Source organism: Dermacentor albipictus, chromosome 1 (genome assembly GCF_038994185.2).
Source record: "Dermacentor albipictus isolate Rhodes 1998 colony chromosome 1, USDA_Dalb.pri_finalv2, whole genome shotgun sequence".
Taxonomy (NCBI): Eukaryota; Metazoa; Arthropoda; class Arachnida; order Ixodida; family Ixodidae; genus Dermacentor; species Dermacentor albipictus.
In genome coordinates, this window is record NC_091821.1 from 167448354 (window position 1) to 167475924 (window position 27571).

Below are 27571 nucleotides of genomic sequence, written 5' to 3' on the forward strand. Positions count from 1 at the left end.
TCCGGCCAAGCGACCGGAAATTATGCGCGTCGAAGTTCATTACCAGTACTGTGCCAGCGTCGACTGGCCGGCGAAGCGACGAGCTCAGCAGCGCATGCGCAAGGCCCTACAACACCCCAAACAGGTGTCAATACCATAAACCGAGTAAAGCCAAAGACATTGTAGTGCTTTAGCTCTAGCGCAGCGTGCGAAAAGTACAAGCGCAGGAACACTAGACTGCCTATGCTTAGCCACGAGATACCAGGCCTGCCATGGCAAGTAGTAGGACTTGATATTTTCCACTACGATGACCAGTCCTACCTAATCCTCATGGATTTCTACTCCTTTTTCGAGATTCAAAAGCTACGTCATACAACAGCGACAGCGGTAAACAATGTGTGCATGCTCGTCTTCGCAACTCATGGAATCCCGGCAAAGCTGTGCAGTGATAACGGCCCACCTTTCAACAGCGCGTGCTTCCGCTCTTTTGCTGCGCAGCTCGGAATTGCCCGCGTAACTTCAAGCCCGTACTATCCTCGTGGTAACGGCATGGCGGAGCGTGCAGTGCAGGAGGCGAAAAAACTGCTAACGAAGTGTCCTTTCGCAACTATCGAATTTTACAGCGCCCTGCTGGAGTGGCGAAACATGCCAAGGGACGAGCAACTGAAGTCGCCCGTTCAAAGGTTGATGGGTCGCCAAACAAGGACGCAGTTGCCGGTTCTTCCCCAGCACCTTGAAAGGCAGACTGTGCCACCACAAGCCGTTCACAATCGCCTCCAGGAAATAAGAGAAAAGCAGCGGATCTTCTACAACCGGACGGCCAAGCGTCTACCCCTTCTTCGTAGTGGGTCTCCAGCATCAGTGTACGACACCATACGCAGAACCTGGTCGCCAGCTGTGGTTGTGGGCCCTGCAGGCACACCTCGGTCGTACAACCTGCTTACAGACAGTGGACAAGAGCTGCGGCGCACCAGGGAGCATCTCAGTTCCAAATAAATGCAACCTACGTCGGACCCTGAAGCTACAGTTTCTGCGGAGTCAGTATCCCAGCCTGACCAGGTGGCGGAGCTACAACCTGAAGACACCCTTCGTAGAAGTAACGGTCTGCGTAGACCACCACAACGTTACCCCCTGCCAGAGAGACCGCAGCATTAGGTCCCTGACATGCGAATTTGTAAATTCTTAGTTCTCATATTCGTTTTCTCTTCGAAAAGAAAGAAGATGTGAGTATGCGCACTGTCATGTTAACACGTGCCCTTACGGTACGAAGTGCGCATGCTCATATTTGTATCTGTCCCTATATATGCAGCCCCTTGTCTGATAATGAACACACTTTGTTCCCTGCCTCCCGACCGTTCACAGTTGGCAAACTTCACAAGCGGCGACGTGACGTCATACGGAACGGGCAAGACCCGGCCAGAAAAAACGGCGACGTACACGGTCACAGGTTCGAGATACGCCGAGATGTCCTGCCGTTGGTGCGTCGTGGAGCTCTTCTATAATGGTGGAGGGGAGGTGTTTAGGTATTACAAGTAGGAACTCAGAGCCGTCCGGATGAAGGTTACGACGGTACAGAGTACTGTCGCGGAGGACGGAGAGGCGTAGACTAGCATTTGCCGGAGAGTGCTCAAAATGGTCGATGAGTGCTCTGATGTAGGCGTCACGGCGTTGCTCGTCGGCGAAATGAAGCAGCTGTGATACAGAGAATACGCAAGAAGCACTGGCAATATTGGAGTCAGAGTGGTCAACAGGGTAACGCGACAAGCTGTCAGCATCTTGGTGCAGGCGGCCAGACTTGTACACCACGGAAAATGAAAATTCTTGTAGCCTCAAAGCCCATCGACCAAGCCGGCCTATAGGATCTTTTAGCGAAGAGAGCCAGCAGAGAGCATGATGGTCAGTGACTACGGAAAAAGGGCGACCGTAAAGGTAATGATGGAATTTTTTTTTTTTTTGAAGGTAATGATGGAATGGAATACCTTCCAAACCATGGAAGGCATTCTCGTTCCGTAATGGAATAGTTGCGCTCCGATGGTGTGAGGAGGCGGCTCGCATAAGCAATAACGCGATCCTGGCCACGCTGACGCTGGGCTAAGACTGCACCTACGCCATGACCACTGGCATCTGTACACAATTCTGTAGGGGCATCAGGGTCGAAGTGGGCGAGAATGGGTGGTGAGGAGAGAAGAGTAACGAGACGAGAGAAGGTGGCAGCTTCTGCAGTACCCCACGAGAATTGTACGCCTTTCTTCAAAAGATTAGTGAGGGGTCTAGCAATTGCCGCAAAATCTTGAATAAAACGACGAAAGTACGAGCATAGCCCTACAAAACTTCGAACGTCTGCGGCTGTCTTCGGAACCGGAAACTCTCTGACAGTGAAAGTTTTGTCGGGATCAGGCTGTACTCCGGAAGTGTCAACGAGATGGCCCAGAAGAGTAATTTGACAGTGGCCAAAACGACATTTGGACGAGTTAAGTTGCAGCTTCGCCTTTCGAAATACATCAAGTATAGTTGTGAGACGTTCAAGGTGAGAGTTGACCATTGGCGAGAAGACGATGACGTCGTCGAGGTAGCAGAGGCATGTGGACCATTTGAAACCTTGGAGCAAGGAGTCCATCATACGCTCGAAGGTGGCAGGGGCGTTGCATAATCCAAGTAGCATTACTTTAAATTAGTATAGGCCATCAGGTGTGATGAACGCAGTTTTTTCTCTGTCCATATCATCAACAGCAATCTGCCAGTATCCCGAACGGAGATCAATAGACGAGAAATAGCTGGAACCGTGCAGGCAGTCAAGGGCGTCGTCTATACGTGGGAGTGGGTAGACGTCCCTCCTAGCAATGTTGTTCAGATGACGGTAGTCTACACAGAAGCGCCACGTGCCGTCCTTCTTAACCAACAGCACAGGTGACGCCCAGGGACTCGAAGAAGGCTCAATGATGTTTTTATCAAGCATTTTGTTGACTGTTTTGAATTAATCGGCGTTCCGATGCAGAAACTCGATACGGTCGTCGGTGAATAGGCGTAGCATCGCCAGTAAGAATCCGATGCTTGACCGCGAGCGTCTGGCCTAAAGGGCGATCGTCGATGTTGAAAACATCTCGGTAAGACAATACTTGGCAAAGCTCTTCAGCCTGCGCCGAGGACAGGTCCGTCGCAACCATTTTCTTTATATTGGGATCGGCACCCAAGGCTGGCGCGAGGGGCCTGCTAAGCTCGCGAGAACCATCGGTCGATAACGCTGCCACGTACAGGTCACCGAGACAATCAACGGTGGCAAGGCAAATACCTTGCAGTAGAATTTGCTTTGCCAATCCAAAGTTACAGACAGGCATGTGAGTGCGGTTCCCAGCAATATTAAGTATACTGTGAGGCACTGTGACGTCATACCTTCTTGGAATGTCGGGCAGAGGAGTGACTAGGTACTCGCCATCAGGAACTGGTAGGAAAGACAACAGTTCAATGTAGGCTATTGACTTTCGCTGCAGGCGAAGAAAGCCGGTGGGACGTAAGCGGCAGTGGGGTGCGTCAGAAGGTTCTGCGAGCATCGGCAACTCAAGGCGAAGGGTACTGGAAGAGCAGTCAATAAGAGCAAAATGTGTGGAGAGAAAATCGAGGCCGTGAAAGAGGTCGTGGGGGCAATGAGCAATTACGGTGAAGAGGACAGGAGTGTGGCAGCCGGGGATGCTGACGCGTGCCGTACACATGCTGATGATAGGCACAGTACCGCCATCCGCAACGCGGACACGTGCCGACACTGGGGTGAGGAGCTTGTTCAGTCGTCGTTGGAAGGCAGCACTCATAATTGAAAGATGTGCTCCTGTATCGATGAGTGCCATAACAGGATAGCCATCAACGTCAATGTCAAGGACGTTTCGGTTTGTGGGTAACGTGAGCAGAGGATTTGAGGGCAGGGTCGACAACGGAGCTTCACCTCCAGAAGCTGCAGTGCCTAGTTTTCCGGCTGGATCCGGGAGGCGATAGGTGGCGAAGAGAAGCGACGTGGTTGGGGCGAACGAGACTGATGGCGTCGAGGTGAGGGCGAGCGGCTGTACCGAAGGTTCGGAGCAGGAGCATCAGCGGCAGTGGATTCATGGCGGGTGGTATAGGGAACGGAAGGTCCAAAGGTGCGGGAATAAGCGGCGATGTATGTCCGAGGAAGTGGTGGCCATCGGTTGCGGCAGTGACAAGCGACGTGGCCGATGCGACAGCAGTGGAAGCAGATCGGCCGGTCATCAGGGGTACGCCAATCGGACGGGTTTCGGCGAGATATGGCGGAAGAGGACTGCCGAGGACGAGGAAGGCCGCTAGAGAACGGGGGACGCTGGGTTGAGACGTGGAACACAAGGAGTTCAGACCCATGTTCTCAAATTCCTGTCGGACGACGGCCTGGATCATCGCAATGGTGGTTGCTGGCGGATCGGGAGGCGTCGTGGAGAAAGCTGGCAAACAGGTGGCCTCGAGTTCGCGGCGAACAATACGGGTGACGTCACAGGTGGTGGTCTGACGTGGTCGACCCTCACATGTCGACGTAGCAGCAGTGTTGGGTAGCCGCGTGATGTGGTGTGTGATACGGCGGCACATAGCTTGTTCAAGGCAACGGCATTCTTTGATGATGGCGTCGATAGTCAAGAAGTTGCCAAAAACAAGCAAATTGAAAGCGTCGTCAGCAATGCCTTTTAGAATATGTGACACTTTATCGGCTTCGGACATAGTATCGTCAGCTTTGCGGCATAGAGCTAAGACGTCGAGGATGTAGGAAACGTACGGCTCCATAGATAACTGAACACGAGACGCAAGAGCCTTTCTCGCGGCAGCCTTGCGCCCAATGGGGTCGCCGAACAGTTCCCGTAGCTTCTCTTTGAAATTGTCCCAACTGGTTATCTCATCGTCATGCGTTTGGTGACATTGGCGAGCATAATCGTTGGGTTCCACCTGTTATTAGCACTGCCATGTTCATAGAGTTTGATCCAGTTGTCAACATCTTGGCCCTCCAGGCCGGAGAACACCTGGGTCGCGATGTGGGGTGACCGTGACGATTGGAGCAGTGGGACAAGCCGAAGCCGTTGCAGAGGTGGGCGCGTCACCGGGAGGCATGGTGACAAGCTCGATGTGCCGACCACTTCTGAGTTCCGTGATGAAATCATCGTCGTTCTCGCGGCGGCTCGTTTCTGGAGCACTGCTCGATGATATCGTAATACAGTGGAACCCCGTTTATACGTTTCTCACCGGACCGGGGGAAAAAAAACATAACAGCCAGGAAAACGCAACAGTGAGGAAATTTGCATTAGTAAGATCTTGATGAGGGCTAGTTGGTTCATACTTAGAACTGAGGTGAAACAGCGCGAAAAAGACGAGGACACAAGGAAACAAATACCACAGACAAGCGCTTGTCTGTGGTATTTGTTTCCTTGTGTCCTCGTCTTTTTCGCGCTGTTTCACCTCAGTTCTAAGTGAGCAAAGCTCCGAAAATGAATGAAAAAAAGTGCAGCTTCAACTACAGTAAAACCTCGTTAAACCGTACCCGCTTAAACAGTAGTTTCGGTTTAAAAGTAGTAAAGTCAATTCCCCGACTCAGCGGCCATTGAACATAATGTATTTTGTATCCGCATAAACCGTACCAGCTTATTGCGTACGCATCGGTTAAAACGTAGCGTTTCCACTTTTCGTCGCGCAAACACGGCGGTGCATCTTCTCCATCGGTCGGCCCGGCAGAACAACAAGCCTCAGAGATTGGTACAACGGCCTCCAAGCACCCTGTGCGTTTGCACGTGAAGCCGCATCAACATCAACATCATTTCGACGCCGCATGGACGCCGTGCCAGAGAGCGTTGTGGCGTCGTGCAAGCGAGGACTCGCGTCATTCCGAAGCTAGGATAAAAAAGACGCCGGGTGCTCAGCATAGAAGAAAAATTAGACATCGTCCGTGTTGCCGAACGTGACACGAAGAAGTCGGCGCTGGCCCGCGACATGGATCTGCTGTTGACTACAGTGTGTGGCATTTGGAATGCGAAGTTGCTCGGCAGCGCTGCTGCAACCGCGAAGAGATATGTCGGCTACGAGGTTCGACTTTTCACCATCGTTGCCGCTGTTGCTGCCGAAGTGTCAACTAGCGACAGTGATGAGGACGACACGGAAAGCGACAGCACGGGCTATTCAGGCCCGACAGTGGCAGAAGCTGCGCGTTACGTCAGCCTCATGAATGCGATCGTCGCAAGGAGAACAGGGGCGCGATAACGTAACTATTCCAAACGAAAAGTTTTCCGAAGTCCGGCACCCGGCAATGAAAAAGGCGCCCCGGGACTTATGCAGCACTACTGCGCGCGTGCACGGAGAATACGTAACACCAACGAGGAATCTGCCGTGCGAATGTTTGCCGAGAGGAGGGGGGCTGGCTGAGAAGCTGGCACGCAGCTTCAGTAAGTTTGAGGCCGCTGTCGTCGTGCTAGGCCGCCGCGACATCAAATGAAAATAACACTTATGTCCCGCGAAGTGAATAAATACTGCATGTTTTTTCCCCTTTCATCGCACTCTCTCTGAGTTCCGTTTTCGACAGGTAAGTGGGCGATCTCATGCTATTTCGCTTAAACAGTACTACCGTTTAGTACGTACTTTTTCCGAGCTCCGGCCGACTACGGTTTAATGAGGTTTCACTGTATAGACAATTTATTTCCACAAAGTGTGCGGCGGATTTTAAAAAAGTCCAGAATGGTGGCTTGCCGTTTCTTTCGCTCGCTAGAAATCACATGTTTCTCAATAGCCTGGAAGGCCGCATTGCTGTCAGCGTCGCTGTGAGGTGCGACGTACCTGCGGAGGAGGTCCAGAGCCGCGACGGCTTCTCCAAAGCTAGGATTTGGCAACTCCCCTGCATCATGCGGCTCGTGCTCCTCGTTGTCACTGCGCCACGGCAATGGACGAAGGAATATCCGCGGGAAATTTTGCTCTCTTTGGCGTAATCATGCTAACGTGCTAACGATTGTTTAGTATTGCTGCGGAGCGCGCGCGTCCGAGCAGCCCGGTTGTGCGCAGCGCGGCGTGGGAGAAATGTAAACAAGAGAGGAGACTGGCCCGATAGGCGGAGCAACGCTACGAGCAATGCCAACTTCCGGTTTCACTTTAGCTGCACAAAGAGTGACGTCAGGGCCTCTCCTGAGTTTTCTTCCTCCGTGAGTCGACCCGTCCAACAACCATGCGGTGACCGTAATCGCAGTGATGATAGTGAGAGCATTTTTCACGAATGGCCACTCGAACTGGCGTGCGGCTTGCAGCCAGTTCCATAGCCAAGCCCGGCCAAGCCCAGCCAAAACTTGTCAAAAGCCAAAATGGCGGTTGGAGCGCGTTGCCTACTTTCGCCCAGGCGGGTTCGCGGTGCTAAGTTGCGACGTAACATGCGGGAACGTTTTCACAGCTACTACGTAACAGGGGGGTTCCTTATACACTGGATCCTATGGATGCTACGCTGGGACCGAATGAAAACGACGTAGCAGCCGGGAAAACGCAGCAGTGAAGAACGTAACAGCAGGGTTCTACTGTAATATATATATATTTGCAATGTCAGTACTGGTGTCGACAACAGCTTTCGTTTTGGTCGATGATGAGTAACCGGCGAATATCGTTAGTGTTGAGACCCCAAGTGCAGCTGAGCCACTCGAGACATTTTTCAGTTGTCATCCAACCATTTTTACATGAAGTTAATTGTACATTTGCTGTAGAAACGAAGACAAAGGGCACAAGAATTAGGAATGACCATGAATGACTTTTCGCTGAGCACGGTCTTTCCCTTTCCCCTGCAAAGAAGTGAATATCCCCCTCATTACTCCTTCAAGCTCTCATGGCAACTGCAGTGAGGTGAATGTTTCGGCTGATGCTGGCAGTTAGGAGGAGGTGGGCACTTAACATATAATTTTCAGAATTCTTAAGTTTCGGAAATGTTAATACTGGGCACCTGTGCGAAACTGGGTGCTTCTGTAGTATTTCACGGTGTTTGAAATTAATGAGACCCGACTGCTACAACACCGGTAAGCAGGGTGGCTAAAGTATATTTCCTACGAGGGTGGCCGCGGCCGAGCATGAGCAGACAATAAAGTCTGTTACTTCCGGAAGTACGTAATTCTTATTGAAATTCGAAAACAGACTTTCACTTACTTCAGTCTGTTTATTAAACAGCATCAATAAATACATGCAGTAACAGTAGAAAGAAGTGCACTGATCCAAACACTCTTGATTTATGTTGGCTATTGGCCAATAACAGCCGCGTATGGGAATATGATATAACATAAAGCATCCAAAAGAGGAGCAGCCTTCCGTTGAAAAGAGTGTTTGAAAAAAAGTGTGACTTAGCACTCCAATTGCAAGCTTCATGCACCACGCACAACGGCAAATTTTGGACACAATGTTCATAGCAGTGTACGTTATCTGTGAACTGTGTTTTTTTCACCAAGCCCAATGAGTAGTTCAGGACACCTTTAACTTTCCAAGGCAACACTGGGACTACTGAGATGCCATAGTGGAAGGACTGCAGATTAATTTTGACTACCTGGAGTTCTTTAATGCACACAGAAGTGATGGCACACACATTTTCACACATTTATCATATTCAGCCAATGCTGCCAGGAAGTGAACCCACAACCTCATGCTTAGCTGCAGAATGCTTTACCAGTGAGCTACCACAGCAAGCAAGAAATCAACTGCTCAATACACTAAAACTCAATCCACTGACCTAAAAAAAAAAAAAGGATATGCTTTTTCACTTCTTCATGTACCAAGTGCTGAAATAAAAAAGAAGCTGTTACAAGGGCTGCTGCTAGCACTGTTGGAATTCTGAATTAAGGTACTGTGCTTTTAAAATGCAAATACAGTTGAAACTCGATTTAACAAAGTGATGACCACGCTCGAATTATTGCATTAAATTGGGAAGTTCGTAAAATCGAAAAAGGAATTTTTTGGTGCTTCGGAATCTAAAATTATAATATAGCGACATGAAGAAGCTACTGCAGCATTGTATTTACCCCTAATCCAGCCATCTGTTGCATAAACCATGATATAATGAAAGCAACCACCACCAACCCAATCTAGTTAGTGTTGAGTCAGCTGTTTGTACATGGGTACGGCGTGCAGCCTCATCAAAATAAAGCTAGGGATGTGACCATGGCACTTAGGTGTTTTAACGCGACAGCTTTAGAGCGCATGCTCGAAGAAGAACCTGTCTGTGTCAAAATTGGAAAGAAATCACCGCTTTTTTTTTACCCATTTACTTCAGGAAAAACTTCATTAAATCGAGTTCGGCCAAGTTTGCTTTGTTAATTTGGGTTGATGACAACATTGAACCCCATGGGTACCTGCTTGGGAATGTAAATTTCTTCGCTAGATCGTGAACTTCGTAAAATCGGGTTTCGTTAGATCGAGTTTTAACTGTACTCCTAGTAGCATGCCTAGGTTTTACATTGCCGTTATGTTGCAGTATTTTGTACCACACCTTGTGAGGAGCCATGCAAAGCATTGCGACCAGGAGTTCCAAGGCTGTTGTGAGTCTGCTCATACTCAAGGACTTCCTTGTATATCAATTCTGCAAATACATAAATAATAAAACAAGGCATTCACTACACTGCAAGCTTTCTTAGTTTTATGTCACAAAAGCAACCAGGGCTGTGATGTGCCAGCCATAAAACATGACAAATTCTGACATAAAGTTATACAAGCAATATATAAGTTTCATTGCTTGCATATGTTGGCCTATGAAACAAGTGCATTTTCATGTAACATTATAATGCATTGTCTGTATTATTCATGAAAGTACTTCCTCTATTTTTCAATATCATAACTTGCAATTAAAATGTGAATTAAGCAGTTATAGGCATTCATTGCATATGTGTTGGTGTTTCTTTCCTCAATAAATAGTTGTGCTTTAGATGGGTGTGTCCTATAAATAGATGCACTGCATAGAACCACTTTAATCAAATGCTCTTGGCAGCAGCGGCACATTTTCCTTTGACCAAGGAGAGGTTTCACAAGATTATCTTATAAGTCCCATTCATGAAGCTAAACATTTCGACAGAATTGCCTGTCTGGTTGGGAAATTGATTGAGTCAGTCTCAAGTCCCATTCACACTGCCATTTTGATAAGAGAACTTGGTAAATAGCTTGAAGACTGCCTTTAATTGCATTGTTGCTTTAGTGACTACGTGCAGCCTTTGGTCCACATTCATCTGCTTTTTCATTACTGGGTATTCGAATCTAACTTGGAACCCAGCAGAGACTAATAGATTTAGTTTTAATTGTGCCAGATATCACCCTATTAGTGGCTCATTCTCAGATCTTAAGCAGAGGGCTTTTTAATGCACTTAACGATTCTGTGTGCACATTACACAGCAAGCTATCATGATTGTTGGGTGGGTTGGTTTATCATGAAACACAGGGTTGGTTTATCATGAAACACAATGAGCAACTCAAGCAGATGGCACACAAAAAGACACATTGAGAAAGTACTGGCAATAGACCTCCAACTATTAAAGAAAAAAAGAATGCTATTTAAGTTACTGGACATTCTGCACTTAGAAAATATGAATGGTTTATTCCACACCAAAGCAACCAATGTTCTTTTGATGATCCCAGATACAACTGAAATTTTTTTTATGTGTTTGAAGAAGTTGTAAACTCGTTCTCCCCGTTTACTTTCGTTAGCGAAAGTTTTCTTGCATTTTGGGGAGACTTTATTTTTCTTGTCCAGCTGAGCTAGAGGACTCCAACCAACGTTTTATTGCAAATGTATGTTGTGTGATACAGTTGTTGAAATGGTGGGTATGGCAAGCCAATGAAGTGATGCGACGGCCGAAACAGTCAATGTTTTAAATCTTGGAATAAGTCGAGTGCTTTCGGCATCGGCAAAAACGCGTAAAATTGGAAAGTTATTTTTTTTCCACACAACATTAAGAAAATCCAGAATGGAAAGAAAAACAGTAGCCCAACTCAACAAAGTACAACTGAAAAATATTTAAACTGTTGAAGGTTCAGCAGACCACTTGGAAAAAAAAAAATGTTCAATTTATTGTGAAAAAAAAAAAGCTCTGTATTCAAGGTTAAAAAGTTGTTTTAGTGGCCTGCCTAAAAAGATGTGCAACATCATTAGACAACCCTACTTCCCTTCTATGCATGTGAGAAGTTAGTTACAAACAGAAATCACACACACACACACACACACACACACACACACACACACACAGCACACACACACACACACACACCATTATTCTCATAAAGAGCGCACTTATTTTTCTCATAAATTTAGACCCAAATTTCTTGGGTGCGGCCATGCACAGGCAAAGACAGTATTATTAGGTATATCGGTGCTTGTACTGTGACAGGAGATACCGGGTGCATGCATGTATAATTAGATACCGGGTGCATGCATGTATAATTAAAGAATACATACTGTGTCCCCTGGCAATTGCCCCTTCGTAGGCTTGTTATGCTTCACCGCAATACTTTAGCATATGCTTCACCAAGTGACTTTTGTGTACAGAGGCGAAGCTGACTTTCGGGAACCGACAGTATGCAACGCATTGTGCTTTCCGAGCTTCAAAGCCAATCGCGAGGACCACAAAGGCAGAGTCTGTGCCATTGCTGACAGCGGTGAATTCGTTCAATGAAAAACACGGCACCCAACAGCAAGCTTAATAGTGAGCATCAAAACAGCTAGGCCTAGCGTAGCCACAGTGGTGGCTACGGTTGCCAGCGGATCTGCGGGCGAGAGTGCCAGTTCGAGGCGGCAAGGTAATCAACGACAGCAGTGGTGGCTTTGATTAATGCCGTTTCGAACCTGCAGTTACGGCAAAAAGTCGGGAAAATCAGATGGCGAAGGGTTCTTGCGTCCGAAATTTCAGACGTTCTGATACATTGACTCCAAGGAGCACGCGGTGGTGCCGCGAAGCCGTCCGAATTATTGGGCATCCGGAAAGTCAGTAGTTGACTGCACACTGGCAGTCAACTACTGACTTTCAACTACTGACTCCTCCAGCCGACGACAGGGCGTCAAAGACGATTCGTTAAGATTCCTGTCTGTTACTCGAGCCAGCCTTACAGCGACTTTCGTTCCCTTTCAATAAAATTACAGCTAATTTTCCCTGATAGAAGCACAAATTTGCTGAGTTTTTCCATACTAATCGAAATCCCAGAGAATTCCCGGTTGGCAGACACCCTGTATCAGCACGCATTCTATCCCCAGCACAGATCGCCTTCAAGATAGGGCCTGCACAGCCGCGCCATAAACAGCAGCCCCCCCCCCCCCCCCGGTTCCTTGCGCAACGAAAGACAGCACGCTTCCTGCCCGCTTTCCTTCTTGAGCGCGTGACATTGAGCTGCCATCATCAGCTCACCCTCGCATGCTTTCACTCGCAAGTTAAGCACATGACGATGATGCTATCGCTCTTGGACTTAATATGGAACATTATGGAGGCAGCAGAAATGTGCCTGGAGTGTCCATATAATTGCTATCACAATAAAAAAAACTAACAACAATCATGTTACCCTCTTAGGCACAGCAACTCAACAAGCCTTAAAGTGTTCAATGAAGGTAAAAAAAAAAGTAAGATAACAGGCCTCACCTTTCCACTGCTCCACGGTGTGTTCACGTTCATCTACGGAGTGGTCGTATGACGCAGGTGCTGGCTGCAAAACCCACAAAACAAGCACCCATAAAACAACTACCCTTGCCAAAGCTTTCACCTTGTTTGCACAACAGCAAATACTGTAATAAAGGCACCACAAAAACCAGGAATATTATGTAAAGCTACAAGCACGAAGAGGTCCTACCACAATGTGGCGTGTGTCATCCAAATACTATTCCGAGTAATCTTGCACGTGACTTATAAGTTAACCAGGAATCATTATTCCAAAAGATACAAGAGATGGCAACATGAACCAGTACATAACATGATTAATTTAAAAAACCATAGTCTATTTACACTCAATCCGGCACACAACTGGTCTTTTCACGTTAATACAAATGTTGGTAAAGCAATCAATGCGGTCCTAGGTCAGCGTTATACTGCCATCATCTGTGCCACCAGACAGCAAAATAAACTTTTTGAGAAGTACAACAAAAACACCTTGTGGTATGCATGCCAAGTGAAAGTAGGGAAACAAAGTGTATACAAATGTGCTTTCAATGCTCACTTGCACTACATCTGCGTTTTAACCCTTTGGGGTCATGTGTCAGGCCCGCGCCACCATGCGAAAATATCAGCTCCAGTCACAGTGCCTGACATGCACACTTGCTCGCATTCTACAGTTATTCAGGTTGGTTGCACCATCCCTCGGCAGCATTTTCTACCTACGAATTGCAGTTTTTGGTTGCCTCTTGAGGGCAGCACTTGATCAAATGCACTCAAAGGAATTTTGGTGCGCAATTTGTGGCACGTACTGCTGAACGTATGGCGTCGTTTTCTGCCTGGGCATCTTAAGGACAGAACTCATGAATTTAGCGAGTCCTATGATGATTTCATCGACGAGGATGACTATGTGTCGCCTTCAGATGATCATCAAATGTCCTCAGATGACAGCTTGTCAGAAGACACTGACTGTGATAACCGAGGAAGGTGATGGTTCGTGTGATGGCCTCCTACAACGTGGTGCAAGCAGCTGGAGACTGCACACTACATCTTTTCAAGATTTCAAGAATATTCCCTTTGAAGTGACAAATCCTGGCTCAAAGATTGCTTTCTCCTATCTTCACAGTGAGCTTGAATATTTCCAGCTGTTTTTTACTGATGAGCTCATAGAAATTGTACAAGTGAATTGGTATGCAATCGAGAAAATCACAAGTTTGAGTCCATTGCAAGAACAGTTGCTTTGGAAGACATGGCATGACAGGCGGTATCCGTACCCGAGTTCAAGGCATTTTTGGGCATAATAATGAACATGCCGATGAATCCGAAACCTGACATAAAGGAGCCTTTCAGCCAGAATTCTCTGATGCGTGCGACGCATGCGGTGATGCGAAGACATGGGATCGTTCCCCACCTGAGGCAGGTTGTTTTTACACTTTCATTGCCATTAATTTATCATTTCTTTAATTCAGTTAGTAAGCACAAGTAATTTCCCCAATGTTTCCCTTGGTGTCTTTGTCAGCTTCTCACAAATTGGGTAAAGGTTTATGGCCGCAAAGGGTTACGTGTGTAGTCCATGCGCCTCCAAAGCAGTACTCTAAGATGTCATTATTGTACTCAACAGTACTTGTCATTCTTACTAAAACAGTAATAGTCTTAAATAAACTGCTCAATTTTTAAGAATTGTTTTTTTCTGCATTGCACTTTTATATTGGTAATGTTTCTTTAAGCTTCTATAAAGTGAGGGTAGCTGGTTTAAATACAACTGTATTCTAACTATGTTTAGCCACAAGCAAAAATAAAATTAACGAAAAGTTAAAATTTTGGGGTTTTTTTTTTTTCCAGTGATTCTCAGGTGCTCCTTTATGGTGCAGGAAATGATTAGGAAGAAATGCAAGGTAGAAGTTCAGAAAATCTCACTTTTCTAGTCTGTTGCCGATAAAAACTGGGTAGAAAAATAGGGTGTCAGCAGGTACCATTGTAAAGCCGGTCGCGCGCCTTTTCATTTGAAACTTGCTCATTTTGGAACAGTCGTAAAGAGAAGAGATCAGGGGACCAGAGCTTCAGATAGTTGCAATGTGGTATTACCGTACAAGAACAAAAGCAAAAGAAGGGAGTAAAAAGAGGAATAACTAGTGTTGCAATTCATTACTGCAGCAATGTGTACACAGGAAACGCTCTTATTGGCTGACGCAGATTTGAATTGCCGGCGCACATTTTGACACGGATAACCTGTGCATTTCTTTGTCCTTGCGGTATTTGGCAGTCATAATAGGCTGTGTTGCTGGTTCACGTTTGTTTCATTAATTATTCCAAAATGAAAAATGATGAAGGAATGGTCACAGTATCAAAAAAAAACTTGACCTTTTGGTTGCAGGATGTCCATCCCTAAAATTTCTAAGGAGAACCCAGCTCAAGACCATTTACCATATGTTAAAAATGCAGCATTCATTTCAAGAATTCTGGCACTCTTTGGCCAGCACCTGCTCTTAGGCCATTAATCTATTAATGAATAAATGAATCAATCAATTTTGAGATGAGTAGGTGGAAACTGAAGGTGGAAACCAGGGGTGCGTGATTATTCGAAAAGTTCCCATATTATTGAATATTATATTCTTAATATTCATATTTGATTCAAAAAAGAGATATTCAAAAATGTTACAATATCCGGTTGGGTACCAATATTCGAATCAAATCAAACATATTGCTGGCTGTGCTGGAGCAAACACGGTTCTCAGCATTTGTTTCTATCAAATCTGAAAATACTGGGGCGATTTTGGGACGACTTTATGCTGCTAGCGAAATTTCACCTGAAAAGCACACTTTGCCACTGAACGTACGTCGAAGCTTTGCGGGAAAGCCAGCCTCTCAGTAGCAAGGGGCATTAGTTTGCCGACAGCGAAGGCTCACTTTTTTTTTCTTTTTTTTTTTCCAGTGTCATCCCAAATTCTGAGCTTATTGCTTGACAGCAAGTGCGGTGAGTGAACAACTGGCACAGGGTCAAATGCCTCCACGTTTACGCGCATTTGCTGCAGTATAATAAGACACAGGCTAGCGAGGTCAGCTAGTGGGAATAAAATTTTCCAAGCTAACATGGGCCAAATACACAATGTTTTAGTACAACGCGTTACTAGACCAGTTTTTTTAACATTGGCAATGAAATAGCAATGTTCCACCATAACAAATTAACCTAACTTGCTAATAAATGCATGTGCATATCATTATTCGATATTCGAAGCGAAGTGTTCGTGTTCAATTCGTATTTGGAAATGTTACGTTTGCACACCCCTAATGGAAACCTATCAGCAAATTGTTACTTTTGAATCACATTTCTCAAGAACTTGGGGACACTTCAAGCTATTGAGACTTATTCAGGGTCACTCACCGCGTTTACTTCAGCTTCATCATACCACACATTGATGTAAGGATGAGCAAGGGCCTCATCTACGGAGATACGCCTTTCTGGGTCAATCACAAGCATCTTGGAGAGCAGGTCACGTGCTTGACTGGCTGCAATGCGCACACAGAAATGTTAAGTGGCACAGTAAATTTCCCAGCAAACATAATATGCCCTTGCAGGGCCACGAAGAGACAAGATCTTGCACTTAGAGATGCCATGAAGCTGTGTAGGTATGACACAGTCCAATACATTGAAAAGCTTGCGCTTAACAATAAGTTCAATGCCCACAACAAAGCGCTCACCTTTCAGCCGGCTGTGCTCATGACTATCGGAAGGAAACAGCACGTCTGGAAAGAGCTTGTCGAAGCTGTAGCCTGCATACCGAGGACGATTCTCCACGTAGTTGCGCACTGTTGGCTGCAGACGGCGCATGAACTCTTGCGATGGTGTACCCAGCTGTTCAATGATCTTATTCCATTGATCAATGTCTGTACAAAACCAATGGTCAAGGAATACTGTTTCGTATGTCCCAGAACAAATTGCCCCATTTCCATTTCCAACAAATGTGACAGCTACAACCAACAGGGCGAGAGAAAAATCTCTTGCCATATTCTCAAACTTGCGGCAAAAGTCCCACATGCAACAAGGCAAGAAAGAAAAGGCTAATTCCTATTGCGGTGCCTTTTGGACGATGGCCACGGCAATGTGCATTCCTACAGATTGTTTCAATTGGACACCAGTGTCAATTTTTTCTCACAAATCTTCATCACCTTTGTGGCAGTTGCTACACTCTAAAGCTAACTGTGTCATAAGTGTACCACGTGAAGACTGGCGAACCTCCATACTCAAGATAACACTTGACGCCATAGAACAATGCACATGTTAATGGGACCAGACAGCACATGTCAATCAATTTTGTAAATCAACCACGGCCGGTATTTCATAGCAATGCCTTTTCCAGATGCTAAAGAATTGCACGTTTGTCTCATTTGCAAGTGGCTATGTTCAATGCTCTGCCCTGGGTGGAGCGTCAAATGTCCTCAAAAGCGACTGACACGTATTATGGCCTCTATGCAATGCTTTGTGATTCAGTCATGAGATCATGGCTCAGCTGTCTTGCCAATACAGCTGTAGTTGTGTGGAAGGCAGTAAAATATTGCCATTAGCTTTCGCAAGCTAGCACTCTGAAAGAAGTTTACTCGGTGCATTCTTTTGCAAGAATTTTGGCCATCTTGGACTAGTGCTTTGTTTTGCCAGTGCAATGCTAATTTGTCTCCAAATACTGAGTAGGCTCAGCCTACGATGCAAGCCCTTCCAAATATCAGGAGCACCAACGAACACACTTGTCCATTAGGCCAGCCGGAGATTCCAAAGATTGCTTCGAGCATGGACTTCTTTCTAAAGCAATGTCTGCGTCCCCATGAGCATCGATGTGGCACTCAATGTATTGTATTGTATTGGGTTTTATGGCGCATAAGCAACTTAGGCTATCATGCGCCAAACACATGGTCTAAATTATTTCAAAAATTGGGTATCCTTATCGAGGTCCTTGTCCAGACAAGGACTCTGAGGAGCCCAACAAACCAATTGAAGACCTCAGCCTTTTTCTCAGGACTGAGAAAATGGGTGAGGTGCATCATAAGATGCATGCAAAAAAACGGGTAATAAATTTTAGAATTAGTAATTCTGTGATATATTATATTGCGTTTAGGATCGCTGCGTCTTTCAAAAAACTAAAAACAGATGAAGTTTCTACTAGTGGGTTATCTCCTAAAAGCAGACTGGGATGGAAGGGAATGTGTTCATTATAAAATACAGTAAAATGTTTTTTCCTTAGCCGTTCGAGTTGTGTGCACGAGAATAAAATGTGATTTACAGTGAGTTCATTGCCACATTTCTCACATAAGGGTTTGTCTTGTTTTTTCAGTAGAAAGTTGTGTGTTAAGTGGGTGTGTCCGATGCGCAGGCGGCATAAAATTACTTCAATAAAACGTTCCTGATGCCTGCATGATCTCCATTCTCCTAGAATAGGTTTTACTAAATGTAGTTTGTTATTTTCTTCGCTATTCCATGTACGCTGCCATTTTTCTTTAAGCTTGTTTTTTACTAACTTCATGCAATCTGCATAGGGTATATTTACAGTACTGATATCGTTATGGCAGGCTTGAGCGGCGCACGCGTCAGCTCTCTCGTTGCCTCTAATTCCTTGATGGCTTGGTACCCAACAGAGCTTTATTTCGTGTCCTCGCTTTTGAGCAGTTATTATGTTATGGATTATATTTCCTATTAAAGGTTCCCTTACGTTCCTGGCTTTCAGTGCTGTGATTGCACTTAGCGAGTCCGTGTAGATAATGCTGTTTTGAATGTTCATCTCGACTATTTTTGATACAGCCACCGAAATGGCATGACATTCGGCTGAGAAAATTGACGCGCACTGAGGCAACCTGACTACCTTTTCCCATTTATCTTGCACTACAGCACTTCCGACGTAAAGTGGTGTTTTAGAACCGTCAGTATAAAATGCTGTGTGTTCTTCGTACTTTTTGTCTAGCGCCAAAAATTCTTGTATTATATGTTCACGTGGAGTTTGCTTTTTACGAAATTGTGTCAGTGTGTAGTCACCTACACTGGGAAAGGTGTGCCAAGGTGGTAGTGGTTCGGATCTCTGGGCAACATCAGGCAGCGTGTCTAGAATACCTAATTCCTGGCAAATTTCTTCAAATCTGAGAATAAGGGGTCTCGTCGCATTCGGTTTGTTGTTGAAAAGCTGCTTAGACGGGCACTTCGTAACTATGGAGTAGCAGAGATGTTTTGGTAGTGAGCGTGTTTTTAGGACATATGCACATGTGAGCATGGCTCTTCTATCTGCGAGGGCTGGTTCGTTACATTCGACATATAGGCTGTTTATCGGTGATGTCCTGTATGCCCCACTTGCGAGGCGCAGACCTGAGTTATGAACTGGATCTAATTGCTTCAGGTAGGACGGTCGAGCTGAGTTGTAGACTATGCACCCGTAATCGAGGCAAGAGCGAACTATACTGCGGTAGATGTGTAAAAGGCAGGTCCTATCAGCCCCCCAGCGTTTATGTGAAAGAACCTTTAATATGTTTAATGATTGGGACGTTTTCTTCTTCAGGTTTTTTATGTGCGGCAAGAAGGTCAGTTTTCTGTCGAAAGTGATGCCCAGAAATTTGTGTTCACTTTTTACCGGCAATTCCGCTTCGTTCAGGTATAGTCTAGGATCTGTCTGTAGGCCACGTTTGAGTGAAAAAAGGATGGCCACTGTTTTCTGTGGGGAGAACCGGAAACCATTTCGGTCGGCCCACGTTGAAAGTTTATTTATTGTTAACTGCACTTGTCTTTCGCATGTTGCTATGTTTGAGGATGTGCAAGCTATTTGAAGATCGTCGACATAGATTGAATACATAATTGACCTTGGAATTATTTTGCTAACTGAATTCATTTTAACAACAAAGAGGGTCGTGCTTAAAACACTCCCTTGGGGCACTCCATTTTCTTGAATGAAATTTCTCGACAGGGTTGAACCGAGGCGTACATGGAATGAACGGTTTGACAGGAAGTCTTTTAGGCAGTGCAGCATCCTGCCACGAATGCCAAGTTCAGCCAAATCGTGAAGAATTCCGTACCTCCAGGTCGTGTCATAAGCTTTCTCTAAATCGAAGAAAACAGCGAGACATTGTTGTTTGTGTATAAAGGCTTCACGGACAGTATTTTCAAGACGAACTAGGTGGTCTGTTGTGGAGCATGCCTTTTTGAAACCGCACTGATGGGCATCGAGAAGCTCACGGGCTTCTAGCACGAAGGTTAATCTCATATTCACTATACTTTCAAAGGATTTTGCGAGGCAGCTGGTGAGCGCTATGGGCCTGTAACTACTCGGAGAGGTTGGTGGTTTTTCGGGCTTTAAAAATGGAACAATGATGGCCTTCTTCCAGGCTTCGGGTAGTTTACCCGATACCCACACCTTATTAAAGAAACTTAACAGTGCCTCTACGGCAGGTTCAGAGAGGTGGGACAGCATTTGATAGTGTATTCCGTCAGGGCCGGGTGCAGTCTGTTTACCAGCGGACAAGACTGTGTTGATTTCTTGAACTGTGAATAATTTATTATACGGTTCATTTGTATATCCACTTGTAGGGAGTCTTTGTTTCTCGGCTGTGTTTTTGTACGTAAGAAATGATTCTGTGTAGTTTGATGAGCTGGTAACTGCCGAAAAGAATTCACCTAAAATGTCTGCCTGTTCTTCGATGTTTGTCTGTATACCGGGGGCTGTTAGAAGAGGAAGTGTGAAAGGGGAGTATTTACCATCTAGCTTTCGTACCTTCGCCCACATTTCTTTTGATGTGGTAGAGCTATTTATGGAAGTCACGTAATTTTGCCACGAAGTCTTTTCGGTTCTACGGCGGATATATCGGGCTTGTGCTCTTGCCTTTTTAAAGTCTATGAGATTTTTCTGCGTGGGGTACCTTCGAAAGTTTCCCCATGCTTTGTTTTGTTTCTTTTTTGCTATTCTACATTCTTGTGTATACCAGGTTTTGTGGTTTTGTTTCACCACTCCAGAAGATCGAGGTATGGCAAGGAGCGCTGCAGAGATAATGTAGTTTGTGACAATTTCATTAAGTTCATCTATATCTAAATTATGTGGATCTATTTTTTCTAAGCTGGCATTTTCTTGAAAGAGCACCCAGTCGGCCAAATGGAGCCTCCAACGTCGTGGTTTTGTAGGAATGATTTGCGGAGATGATGTTAGGTTGATGAGAACAGGTAAATGATCGCTACCATACGGGTTGTCCAAGACATCCCATTTAAAAGCATTAAAAACGGAAGGTGATGTAAGAGACAAATCTATGGAGCTCCATTTTCCGGAGCTTGGAGAGCAATATGTGTGTTTGCCCCTGTTTAGCAGGCATAGATTATTGCAGAGAATAAAATCTTCTAAAATACGGCCTCTAGTGTCCGTTTGTTCGCTTCCCCACAAATTGGAATGAGCATTAAAGTCGCCGACTAACAGATATGGCTCTTGTAATTGTTTTAAAAGGTCTTCTAAATCATGGAGCGTTACTGTCAGGTGTGGTTGGATATATACGGAGCATACTGTAATTGTTTTAAAGTGTACTACAGATACTGCAACAGCTTCAAATGTAGTCTGAAGCTGCACTTCACGAGTAGGCACACTACTTTGAACAACTATGGCAGTACCTCCAGAGAGCCTATTCGCTTGCTCTCGGTCGTGACGAAAGACTTTATATTTACTTAAAATATTTTTATGTTTTGATCCCAAGTTTGTCTCCTGGAGACACAAAACAACCGGGGAATATACTGAAAGAATATCTTTTATGTCAGCGTAGTTTTTTAATACGCCTCGACAGTTCCAGTGAATGAGGAACGCCATATCTCATAACTTCGGATGTATTTCGGACGGATGTATTTCAAGACCTATGCTCCCGGTTTTGTGGGACCCGTTATTGGAATTTTTCCTCCCTTTTTGTGATCAAGGGAGTTGCGCCGCCGCTGCTGCGGAGGCGGGCTACTGCTTATATCCATCGCCTCCAGCGAGGTGATGGGTTTCCGCGGGGAACCCGCGGGGGTACGGGTTTGTGGCTTCTCCCGATGGGGGGAAGCCCTGCGGCCTACCGGCTCAGGGGCCAGCGAGCCTTTCTTGTGTGCTAGTATGGCAGCCTTGGCTGCCCCTGTCAGAGTTGTGGATGGCCCTGCCTGAGCAGTGGCCTGAAGTTGGAGTGGTGTGTCGCCACTCCCACTAACTTTGGTTGTGCCAGAGGCCGCCGTCAGGTGCACCTCCGGAATGTCAATGGTGCCGACACCGGAGTGCCGTTCGGGTGGGGGACGGGGCAGGCACACATCAACAATGGTGTACTGTGTGCCCACTGTAACCAGACGCCGCTCGGCCCCCCGGCGCACGGCATCAACATATGACCTGGATGTCTCCTGACTGAACTTTTTCCTTGCCTCAGGGTAAGATATGTTTTCTCGTACTTTTAGATTGATTATTTGTTTTTCTTTTTTGAATACTTCACAGGTTCGTGAGTACGCTGCATGTGGACCGTTGCAATTTGCACACTTTGTTTCACTTGCTTGGCAGTTGTCAGTAGTATGTTCTGTTTCGGCACATTTGGCACAAGTCTCCTTGCCTCTACATGTGTTGCTGCCATGGCCATACCTTTGGCATTTGAAACATCTCCTAGGGTTAGGGATGTATGGGCGCACTGGGCACCTGATGAATGCAACCCGGATAGACTCTGGCAAGCGAGTGCTGCCGAATGTTAGCACGATGTGAGGTGTTGTTTTTTCTTCGCCGTTGCGCCTTATATTTATGCGGCGAAGGGACGTTACTCCTTGGTCTCGCAAATTCTCGAGGAGCTCATTTTCGTTTTCTGTCATTAGCAGCCGCTCAGAAATTACTCCCTGAACGCTGTTCAGGCTTCTGTGAGGTGTTACAGTGATGTTATGGTCAGCAAGCTTCTTTTGTGCAAGTAACGTATCACTTTGCTTTTTGGATTTGACTTCAACAAGCAGATCTCCTGAGGACAGTTTTTTTGCTTCATATTCTTCGCCTATGTTAGCTACTAGCCACTTTTGTAGTACAAACACTGATAGATTGGCCACTGGAGCATTTTGCTCAACAGCGTGAACTACCAGGAACTGTGGAAAATTTTCAGCACATTTCTGAGTTGTAACCTTGATTCCTTCGGTGCGGTACCGTTTCCGGTTCCGATCGTTTTTCTTTAGAGGGGGAAATTGAGAATCCATGCGGCATGTATGGATTAAGGGTTCCTATTGTGTCACCTGTGTTTCACCCTTATAGACACAAGAAGGTCCCGGAGCCTCCCACCTGGTAAACAGACGGGGAGCCCGTCGGCCTGGGCTTGACCATGGCCCCGACCGCCACCGTTCATGGTTTCTACCCTTCACCTTACAACCTGTCGCCACGGTGCGGATTACAGCTTCGGTATGGGGGCTAAGGGTCCGTGGTGGCGCCAAGCACCATCACCTTGAGTCTCAAGGTGCCCCTGCGGGGGGCACTCAATGTGCAGCCTTGTTTATACAACATGCCTCATATCCAAAGCATATTAGTGCTTTATTGGACGTGAGGGCAGACTCCTAAATCTTGACTGGAATGCCGTTAACACATCTCATGAAGTTGTTATACCTTCGTACAGAATGCGAATTTGCACTGTCAGTGGGTACATTGTTACACCTCTGGGCATGTGTACAGTTGCATTCCAAATTAACAGGTCAACATTTCTGGCCAGCTGCCTTGTACTCCGTGAATGCTCTTCAAAACTCATCCTGGTGGCTTACATTTTACGAGAGTATGGGGCCATTACACACCTCCATGAGGGCAATCTCCTCCTCAACAGAGAGCAGCAGACAGCCAAAACGACTTCTGCTGTAGCGCAGTTCATGTCTGAGCCGACAGTGCAATTTTACCACCAAGTGTCACGCACACATGAGTTAAATGTCAACGAAGCAGACACAGTCGGCAATTTGTCACTCATGCAGATGCAAGGTGCGTGCACAGCCCACATTCTCATCATGCTTTTTGATGGACATTCTGCACCTCTAATGAATAATCTCGGTAATTAACACAGGGACCTGTGTCACCACTTTCAGCGACCTTATAGCAGACGTTATGGAATGTCCTGCATCTGAGGTGGACAACACAGCACCATCTTTGCATGTCAACATAAATTTAGGCCCCTTCGAGCAAAAACCAGCAGCCTTCATGATGCCTCCGGCTCATTTACTGCGACAGTAGCAGGTTCTCACAGGAAGACACCGCCACATTCTCAAGAACAACTTCTTCACAATGTGCACAACCTCTCGTTCTGCTACAATACTGCCTACTGTGGCCTCTGAAAAAAAAAAAAAATGCACAGATGCGGTCACTGAGTCTGTAGGGCACCCAAAGCCGCACACAAATTACCAAGTGTGGGACTTTTATGGTAGCTCAGTGATAAGTGCATTCTTCTCACAACTGTGCACTGCCACAGGCGCGAAAGTTTGATTCCCGGAGGGGGACCATGCACCGAGGGTGAAGTCTTCACCATGCAGCGTAGGTGAAGTCAAAAATGATGGGTTAGCCTAACAACGACAACATGCCGTAATGGAAAAGACAGACACAGGCAGGCAGGCAGGCAGGCAGGCAGGCACGCACGCACGCAAGTACATGCACACACGCACGCGCACACACACACACACACAACGCCAGTTACTGTAAAACAGGTAGTGCTACAAGAGTTGTTGCTCCAGCTCAAGAAATGCTTCGCACTGTCTTTTAGGGTGTGTCAGACACTCATCACAAAACACTTAATTATAAACTGTAATTTCCAGGCTATAAGTCACACCTCTGTATAAGTTGCACTCCTCCCTTCTCGCAAGTTTCAAGAGACAAATTGGTACACCAGTTGCATTGGTGTACAAGACCCGACTACTTCAACTCGGTTGACATGATGAAATGCAATTATGCATGCTTGTACACTCATAGCAAAATGCTGTACTTACTAATTTCAGGGCACTAAATTTCCATAAACAAGATTTTTACTGGCTGTAAATTGTAGCACAAAAAAATTTCGACCAACCCTTCTCTTAGGTGCCAAAAACAAACATATCTTAATGCACAATTAAACCTTGATAAACGAAGTCGGTAAAATCAACAATTTGCTTTGTTCTATCAAAATTCAATCTTCTAGGCAAATAAATCACCGATGGATTTTTCTTAAAGGGCCCCTCACCAGGTCTTCCCATATTGAGCTGATAAGCGCAGAGCATACAATGCGTGCTAACAATCGTGTTTGCAAAGAATTACATCGCTATGTGCCGCGGAAAGGTCTGAAATTTCAGTGTGAACACCGTTTTCCCTTTTCCTCGCGGCGATCGAGCTCCAAGCCGGATGGTGACGTACTCGTGTCACTGCGCCTACGTACTTGTGTCCACAGTGTGACATCACTCATGGTCACACGTGACTTCGACAATTACTGAAGGCAACATCTGTCATTTGTGTGATCTGTTGCTTAAATTGAGAAACTTAAGTTTAGAGAAATAACAAAACACACAAACGGAATGTCTGCGTGTTTTTTGTTTTACTTTGCACCAAAGCAAGAGAGATGTGCTTCCGCTTCGTCTGCTTGTTCTCATGGTCATGCAGTCACGTGTGCAGGCACAGAAACTGCCATTTTCTACCGTGTTCCAGCACGTGATCATGCTCTGCCATCAGCTTGTTCTGCCTCAGTGCTGGTGTAGCACTTAATTATACTGCTAGTTGTGTGTCCGTGTGCACAGCGCACAAAATCGTGTACTGTGCGAAACGAGGCAATCACAACAGCCTGCGCAAAACGCCGTCAGCGAAAGTGCGCAAGGTCAAATAAAAAAAAAACACACAAGGAGAAAAAAGTGAATGCAGGGCCCGTGACGTATGTGTCACGCGATCCTCGAGGCCTGGTATGGGAGAATGCAGGGGAGGAATTTCACTTGCGGAGGCTAGACGGGGCAAGTGGAGAGAGTGTTTCACTTTGCAGTGGAGCTCGCCTGCTGAAATCATGGGTTTGCGGCACCGAAATATTTTTACCTCAGCTATTAATGAGCCAATTTCAAAAATTTTTGCAGCAGAACGCTCCCTAGAGGACACGTAACAACTTCCAGCATATAACCAAAATTTGCTATAGGGCCTGGTGAGGGGCACTTTAAGAGCAAGGGGCCGCAAAATTTTTCCAATTAGCAGCCAATCGGAAAAAGCAATTTTGAATATGTAAAAAAAAATCATTTTGTTGAATTTGAGAGTCACTGACAAATGATACTGTTTCATGCCATGTAGATGACATCTTCACATTGGCAGCATGAAGCCAAGCCAGCCACGCTTTCATGTCCACTTGGCCCCCGTGGCTGATAGTGTTGTCTGCAGTGGGACGTTACTATCGTGAAAAGAGCCAGCAGCGCGAAGTGCAAGTGCTTCACCTGCCACACACTTCCATGCATCTCCCAAACTCGAGATTATGCAACCTCATGCACTAAACATGCGGGAAGACGGCGCACGATGCCACACCATCTCGTCTCACGCAGTCTCTGCGCACACGGCAAATTATCTCTAAAAGAGGCGCATGGGCCACATATGTGTTAAGCCATGCACTGCCGTGGCCATGCTTGAAAAGGATACTAGTACCAATGAGTCCCCCACTCCCACCGTGAACTTGCTTTCTCCCCCCCTTACCCCTTGCTTGCACAGGAAGATGGTGCTCATCAAGCCCCCATCCTTCTCGGCTCATTCTCACACACCTTCGCTCACACCTAAAGCCTGCAGTGCACGAGATGCGATATTATCGCACTTGGACTTAACACGGAACATGACGCTACTACGCTTCAGCGATCGCTCTCAGTCGCACGATTTGAGAGCTACATTCACAAGCAGTTGCATTTGACCACCTGCATCCGTGGAAGTTTCCATTTATTTTCTCAGAATTCCTTCATGGCGGCAGCAAAAGTTTGTTACACAGTTAAACCTCAATATAATGAAGTCGGTAATATCGGCAATTTGCTTCATTATATAGAAATCTTGTTATATTAAAATTTTACCTTTTATGCAAATGAGTTGTCTCCGATCAATTTTCCTTACACGGAAAGGGGCCACAGAATTTTGTAAATTATCAAGCAATTGAAAAGAGCAAATTTGAATGAGAAAACAATTTGTTTAGACATATTTGGGAGTCGGCGACGAATGATACGGTTTTATGCCACATACGTCGACAATTTCATCTTGGCGGTACGAATTAAGAAAAGCCAGCCACACTTTCATGTCCACTCCACCCCCGCGGCTGATAGCATCACCCACACTGGGATAATGCCATCACGAAAAGCGCCAGCAGCAGGGAGTGAATGCTTCATCTGCCTCTCGCTCCAACGGGTCAATGAAACTCGACATTATGTAACCTCCAATACTAAACATGCAGTAAGACAGCTTGCATGGCGCCACGCCATATCGGCACGCCCACTTCCTACACATGCAGCAGATTACCTCTAAAGCAGGGTGCACGGTTGCATATGTGCTCAGCCAGACTTACAACCATGCGCACCCACAGGTGAGATGTGCACCAACTTACCCCAATCAAGCGCCCCCTCACACGCACTTGATTGAGTTACTACAAGCGCACTCCCCCTCTTTCCCTTTGCTCGTGCGAGAAGGTGGCACTCGTGACGCCACCATCTTTCTTGTGTCATCCTCGTACACTTTCACTCGCACCTAAAGCAGGCAGTGCACGGGGCACAATAGGATCTTATCGCATTTGGGCTTCATACGGAACATGATGTGACTCCACTTCGGCAGTCGCTCGTTTTGAGATGTGCCAATTGTAAACCATCTGTCTGCAGAAGTATCCATTTATTGTCTCGGCATTCCTTTGCTGCAGCAGTGAAACTTCATTATATTGAAATCGCATACAAGCACACTTCATTATATTGAGGTTCTAAGTACACAGTGCTCTAAGGACAAGAGGTTATGAAAATGTAAATACTTCGCTATATCGGGAATTTCATTATATTGAAGCTCATTATATCGAGG

The 27571-nt window shown here is 46.0% G+C and overlaps 1 protein-coding gene across 4 annotated transcripts in view; it reads right to left on the reverse strand.

The window, feature by feature from the left end:
• bsk (mitogen-activated protein kinase dJNK) overlaps nt 1–27571 on the reverse strand; it is a 124336-nt gene that overhangs the window by 15331 nt on the left and 81434 nt on the right. For 2 of the 4 annotated variants that reach the window (XM_070528905.1, XM_070528907.1), the window contains exons 8-11: nt 16284–16469; nt 15967–16091; nt 12579–12642; nt 9455–9544 (exon numbers count right to left, since the gene is read on the reverse strand). In XM_070528905.1, coding sequence (XP_070385006.1) covers nt 9455–9544; nt 12579–12642; nt 15967–16091; nt 16284–16469 — 465 coding nt within the window. Of the gene's footprint in view, nt 1–8698; nt 8748–9454; nt 9545–12578; nt 12643–15966; nt 16092–16283; nt 16470–27571 lie in introns of all 4 variants that reach the window. The other 2 variants (XM_070528911.1, XM_070528909.1) reach the window with 2 other exon arrangements.